General features: G+C 38.2%; 1 protein-coding gene across 1 annotated transcript in view; it reads right to left on the bottom strand.

Annotated features, from left to right (window-relative positions):
- The window catches only part of ROCK2 (Rho-associated, coiled-coil containing protein kinase 2), a 168,918-nt gene extending 161,694 nt beyond the window's left edge, over positions 1-7,224 (bottom strand). Inside the window, exon 1 of the mRNA XM_011960893.1 lies at positions 7,103-7,224. Within this exon, the coding sequence (XP_011816283.1) occupies positions 7,103-7,216 (114 nt within the window). The 5' untranslated portion in view covers positions 7,217-7,224. The remainder of the gene's footprint in view (positions 1-7,102) is intronic.
- Positions 7,225-7,230: the final 6 nt, after the last annotated feature.

The following is a 7,230-nucleotide window of genomic DNA, read 5'->3' as shown; positions in this document are numbered from 1 at the left end:
AACCCAGGAGGCGGAGCTTGCAGTGAGCCGAGATCGCACCACTGCACTCCAGCCTGGGCGACAGAGCGAGACTCTGTCTCAAAAAAAAAAAAAAGGGATATGGGGCCAGGCATAGTGGCTCCTGCCTGCAATCCCAGCACTTTGGGAGGCCAAGGCAGGCAGATGACTTGAGGTCAGGAGTTGGAAACCAGCCTGGCCAACATGGTAAAACCCCATCTCTACTAAAAATACAATAATTAGCCGGGCGTGGTGGTGCACGCCTGTAATCCCAACTACTCGGGAGGCATAGGAGGGAGAATCGATTAAACCCATGAGGCAGAGGTTACAGTGAGCCAAGACCACGCCACTGCACTCCAGCCTGGGCAACACAGCAAGATTCTACCTCAAAAAAAAAAGAGAGAGAAAGAGAGAGATATACCATAAGCTAGGAAAAAAAGCACTCACAAAACATATATTTGACAAAGAGTGTTCTCTTTATATACAAAAAAACTTATATGATTCAATAATAAATACAAATAAATAACCCAATGTTTGTAAATGGGCGAAAACAGAGATATGTTGCTTTGAACAGATGCTTCACAAAGGAAACCGTATAAATGGCCAGTAAGTGCAAGAAAAAGTACATCATTAGTCATGAGGGAAATGCAAATCATGCAAATCAAAATCACATTTTAAAGAGCAGTGTCGGGGAAGATGTGGAGCAACTGGAACTCTCATATATTGTTGGTGGGAGTATAAAACGGTATAACTACTTCATAAAAAGATCTGGCAGTTTCTCTCTTTTTTGGTTTTTTTTTTTTTTTTTGAGACAGAGTCTCACTCTTGTTGCCCAGGCTGGAGTGCAATGACCTATCTCAGCTCACTGCAACCTTCACCTCCTGGGTTCAGGTGATTCTCCTGCCTCAGGCTCCCAAGTAGCTGAGATTACAGGTGCATGCCACCACACCCGGCTAATCTTTTTTTTTATTATTTTTAATAGAGATGGGGTTTCACCATGTTGGTCAGGCTGGTCTCAAACTCCTGACCTCAAATGATGCGCCCGCCTCGGCCTCCCAAAGTGCTGAGATTACAGGTGTGAGCCACCGTGCCCAGCCGGCAGTTTCTTAAACACATATCTGCCCTATGACTCAGCAATTCCACTACAAGGTATTTAATTTACCCAAAAGAAATGAAAACATTCATAGCAACTGTATTAAGAGCCAAAATAGGCTGGGTGCAGTGGCTCAGGTCTCTAATCCAACGCTTTCAGAGGATGAGGCTGGAGGATCACTTGAGGCCAGGAGTTTGAGACCAGCCTGGACAACACAGCAAGACCTCATTTCTGCAAAAAAATAAAATAAAATAAAATAAAAATTAGCCAATCCCAGTGGCAGACACCTGTAACCCCTACTAGAGGGGCTAAGTTGGAAGGATTATTGAGACCAGGAGTTGAAGGTTACAGTGAGCTATGACTGCACCACTGCATCCCAGCCTAAGCAAGAGACCAAGATCTTGTCTCCATATTTTTAAAAAATCAAGCCAAAATATATAATACACTCAGCACTCTGTATCCATGAATCCAACCAACTGTGGATCAAAAATATTTGGAAAAAAATAAAAATTAAAAAATACAGACTAAAAAACAATACAGTATCGTATTAGGCATTATAAGTAATCGAGAGATGACTTAAAGCATATGGAGGATATGCATAGATTACATGCAAATATTAATGCCATTTTATAAAAAGAACTGTGCATCGTCGGATTTTGGTATGTAGGCAGACTGTGAGGCAAGTGACCAAGGGACCACTGTACATTCTGAAGACAAAAAACTGAAAACTAGTCCAGGTATGCATCAACACGATATCCAAGCAAACTGTGGTTTATACATATAACAGAAGACAATTCAGCAACGAGAAAAAGGAACTGCTGACACACAAAATAACACAGATAACTCTCAGAAACAATGCTGCATTAAAGAAGCCAGACACAGAGAAGTATATACTACATGATTCCATTTTTATGAAGTTTAGAAGAAATCAAAGTAATCTTTACTGCAACAACAACAACAAAAAAAATCAGAATGACTGTCTCTAAGAGAAGAAAATGGCGTGTAGAATTAGCTGAAAAGGTGTGAAGGAGATTTCTGAGTTGGTAATAATGTTCTGTATTTTTACAAGAATTTGCATTACAGAGGTGTGTGCATTTGTCAAAACTCACCAGTGGTACATTTAAGATCTGTGCATTTCATTGCATGAAAATTTAATTTTTAAAAAATCTAAACAAATCAAATGGAACTCTTCTTAAACACATACTGAAGTGTTTGAAAGCAAAGTATACTAATATCTCCAATTTACTTCAAGTGAATCAAAAATAAAAGATGTATTGATAGATGGATAAAGGAATGGACAGATAAAGAAAATACAGCAAATATAGCAAAATATTAATTATGCGGTAAATATATGGATGTGCATTGTTGATCCTTTCACCCTTACTATACTTTGAAATTTTCTATAATAACATGATGGAGAAAATTTTAAACTCTATCCATTACATTAAGTTGAACATAGTGTATCTTAAAATCCAGCAATTCCACTCCCAGATATACACCCTCATCTACAGGAATTCTTCACATGAGCTCCAGAAATGCTCCTAGCAACACTTTCCATAATAGAAAAAAAAAAAAAATAAAGAAAACTGTAAATATCCTTTAAGTAGATTGGAGCTATACTGATTATCGTAGCAGGGAATATGAATAAACCACAATGTTAGCAAATCTTAGAAACACCATTTTCAATAAACAAAGCAAGTCATAAAAGAATACATAAAAACGTTGACATTTTATAAAGTTAAAACAAGTAAAACTACATAATATTATTTAGATATACGCAACTGTAGTAATCTATGAAATGAAGCAAAGGAACAATAAAATGTTCAGGGTAGCAGATGAGAGAGGATGCAGGAAGACTGAATCCAGCAGCGGCGACAGCACACAGGTAACTTCTACAGGCTAGTGTTCCACTTATTAACTTGTGTGGTGATTTCACAAATATGTTTTTATGCTTCATAAATTGTATTTGCATACTGTATTTTTAGAATTCAAAGTAGGAAAGAGAGGGCTATCTGATCAAGACTCCAGAAATAAAAAACAAAAAAGTTAGATTTCAAGATAATTATCCACTATTTATTTACAACTACTGAAGTGTATGTAAGTCCGTATCTCCTTACTTAGTCTACATCGGCCTTACCCTGGGACCACAATGTTTCCCAATTCAGAATTTCTTGGATTTTAGAATGGTACACAGTACATATACTGTGCATTCCCTAAAACGCTCTTGAAAATCTGGGCAGCACCCTGAAATCAAATACATTAATGTTCCTCCAGCAAAAGGCATTATTATTTACATCAAGAGGAATGACTAGACCACAAATACTCTAATGTCAGATTAGGTCAGATGTTATTATCAAATACATTTTACCAAAAACTTGGTTTTTAGGGTTTTTTGTATATCAAAATTGTGGATAAGGGATTGCAGACCTGCACTTGCTTCACATCAACAGTAAGTTCCATACATCATCTGTTTTTTAAAACCTCCCTAACTCATTTTCTTTAAAGATTTCTTATCAACATGAAAGTTTTAAAGTAAACTCAGCACATTTATACTATAAATGCCAAACTCTTCATAAAGAAAAAAATGTATAAAACGATCTTTAATTTTTATTCTATTTCATTTTTTATTGTATCTCTACAATATTCTTACTTATTACATGATGGGAAAAATATACATGCAATTTCATTTTAATTAGGCAAATAACCAGCAGCATGATGAGTCTAAGCACTGAGATAAGAAATATTGTCAGATAGTTTACAAGTACAATGAAATCAATCAAACTATTTTATGTTCTATGCTACTGAAAATTGTAAACAAATTTTTAATCACCTTTGCCCATCCACACAAGTCTTAAGTAAGAGTTTACCCAAGCATGAGTCCTACAGGTTATTGTGACTGTTTACCTTTGAAAGAGTAAAATAAATCAAAACTCAAAAAGCACAGACCTTTAGAAAAACATCTCTTCAGCAAAGCCTGAAATACAATTCTTTTTACCATAATAGGTAAGCAGTATGAGAAGCTGGTCTTGACAACAAAGCACAGGTATTTACCCAAAGGTTTCAAATACTACAAAAGCATATTACTGAAGACTTGCCTCCAAAAAAAAAAAAAAAGAGTCAGTAGAGAAGCAAAACTCTATTTCTAAGTAATACTAAGCAGCTCACAATATGCAACCATAAAACAGATAAATTCTTCTCAGATTAATTTAAGGACCCACACAAAGCAATGAGCCTTTGCAGAGAAACAAGATGTCATCTTTACACTGATTTAGTCTTGGACTCTAGCTCTACCTATGCCTAATGATTGCCAGCACTTTTCTGATGGCAAATTCAAATGATAATGCTACTCTCTCAAAATTATGTAGCAAGAAATAGTTGTAAATAAAACCATTTTCCTTTGAAAAGAAAATTTAAAGCAATTAACCAAAAACATGCTAAATGTGCACAGGAGAAGAGCACTAAATGTAATGAGCACTGTGATGTACCAAGCACTGGGCTAAGCACTTTACATGTTACCTCATATAACTTTGTTTCCTACAGAGTTTACCTTCCAGGCCTAGCTTACTGAAAGCATCATACAATCATTTCTGGTGTACTTCATCTTCTTTTGTCATCTTAGGAGTATACAATTTTTAATAGTACTTTCTGAGCTCCTGAATGAAGTTAGTGTTGCAGCTGTGTTTGCTTTAAATTATATGCCTTTAAATTTTCTGTTAAAGACAAAATATATATTTCCTATGGCAAAGCCAAAAAGTAAATGACATATGCAGTAAAACAATGACCAATTGTGAAATGCAACCTAAATGCTAAGGTTTCAGATCTTTAAAGTGATACCAGCCATTATTTCATCAGTATTTCAGGAATATAATTTTTTATAACATTATTTTAGATATTAATTTACAGTCTGGAGAGATGAAAAGATTCCAGAGATGGATAGTGGTGATGGTTGCACAACAATGTGAATATACTTAATGCCTGCCACTAACCTATACACTTAAACATGGTTAAAAATGGTAAATTCTGTATACGCTACCACAAAGAAATCCGTTCTAATATTTCATAAAATATACGTAATTTAAAATTGATTTATTATAATTTTTTAAATTTAGTTTATCAATTTGCAGCAGAAGCACCAGGAATCTTGCTCCAAAGGAATAAGGGACACATGGGACACATTCTGGCTTGGAAAGGTTTACTGTACCTCAAGCATATTTAATCAACTAGAAACAGCAATAACAGAGTCTGCCAAGTCATCAGCATCTGATGTCAATTCTCCAATCAGTAATGTGTTACCTTAATAAAAGTGTGCTTTGGCTGTAATAAGCATTAAATGAATGAACTGTGTCCCGAGCATGTAAAATGTTTCACTTTTAAAGTAGCCCTCATTTTAGTAACTTGGAAAGTAAAAAAACAAAATGCATGAGCATATTACATGTATAAGCTACCTTACATTCAAGCTCAGAATAACTAATAATTATGATTAATATCATTAAAGATCTAAGATATCAAAGTGAATTGCAAAACATTTCCATCTGGGATTTAGTATGAACCTGATGAATACTTGAGATTTGTTGTACTATTTTTAACTAAACTTTCTGGCCTTAGGTCAAAGTTTTGCTAGCAAAATACCAAAGTGAAAATGCTGGGAGTGCAGCCCAGAGACTCCGCTTTAGCCTAGGAAAAGCTATGCCATCCATGCAAGCAATCTTACTCCCAATTAAAGACTTTCAAAAACTGCTCCCATGAAAACACAGGAACAACACATTAACCCGAAAATCAGTAAAACATCAAACACATGTGACACAACACAGCACATCACTCACTATTTTCTGTGCACTGTGCAGAAAGACATACATAGCTAAAGTCAGTTTCCGCATATTGACTAAACAGGACTGAGTCACTCTGCAAACGATGCCTGAAACCTCAAAGGATAACCAACTGCCTCTGACGAAAAGTCAGTCCGTCCGTCCCTGGAAAGGGAGGAGGCAGTTTTTCTCATCATACAGTAAGGTTTATACCAGCTGGGAATAGAACTAAATATCTGCATTCCAACACAGAATGTCTAACGGATCTAAGGATCTCTCACCCTAATTCTAGTCTTCCAGAGTCAATCTAATATGCAGAGTATCGTTTTCACTTTTCTTCTCCCCAGGGTAAAAGTCCACACCCCCTTTTCCCATAAATGCATCTACACTGCACACTACTCAAATTGCGAAATACAATCATCTATCCTCACAAAAATAAGAAATAAGCCAGCATTCTAGGGTGCATTTCTATTTTGTAAAACATGCTCCTTTCTTAATCAAAGCCAATTAGCAGCCTTTACGGTGCTATTAATTTGGATTTCAAAGGTCGTTTTAGGAAAGAGACGCAATGAAGAGGAGAGATTTATTCCACTCCACAATTCAGACTGAGTTTTTGGCTCTGGCGCAATAATCTCAGGGAATTAAATTTACAGCAATTAAAATGCACTAAATGGCAAGTATGGAATGCTCAAACGCAAGTGAAAACAGCAAAACGTTAGCTATGTGTTCCAAGATTTCAGACTAAAAGGAGAGAGTGAGGGCAGCTCTTTGTCATGTATTCCAGGGAGTACTCGCAACAGGGAGAGCATCAGGTTTCTTTCTCCCTTGCTCGCACCAAGTCCCCACGTAGCGTGACACTTTCAAATCGGCTAACCTGCTGTATGAAGGATGGCCAGTCCTCCACCCACCTCCCCAAACAGAGTGGGTAGGCGGAAGGAGAAGAGGGGTGTTCCTCCCAGTGCTGCAAGAAAGGAGCAGCCAGGGATGACACCGGCTCCAGCAGGAGATAGAGGAGGAATCAAAGGCGGGTCACTACTCTTGGAACTCGGGGGCAGAAGCGTTTGGTCTCCGGGCCCGGCTGCCGGAAGCAAGGCGGGGTGGGGCAAGACCTCCCCTCCCCACGGGCGGACAGGCACGAAGGGCTGGGCGGAGAGGGGATCTGAGGTGTGAGCTGCAACGAGCAAGCTCCCAAGTCCCGGCCACCTACCAGCAAGCTCTCCACGTTGATGGGGGAGCGAGGGTCTCGGATCAGCGCCTCCAGCTTCCTCTGGCGGCTCGCGCCGGCCCCGTCCCCCGGCACGGTTTCGGGGGCGCCGGGCATTTTCCCCGTCGGCG

This window comes from Colobus angolensis, unplaced genomic scaffold (genome assembly GCF_000951035.1).
Source record: "Colobus angolensis palliatus isolate OR3802 unplaced genomic scaffold, Cang.pa_1.0 Scaffold53, whole genome shotgun sequence".
NCBI classification, from domain to species: domain Eukaryota; kingdom Metazoa; phylum Chordata; class Mammalia; order Primates; family Cercopithecidae; genus Colobus; species Colobus angolensis.
Note: the sequence above shows the minus strand (reverse complement) of the source record. Positions and strands in the feature narration are given on the sequence as shown.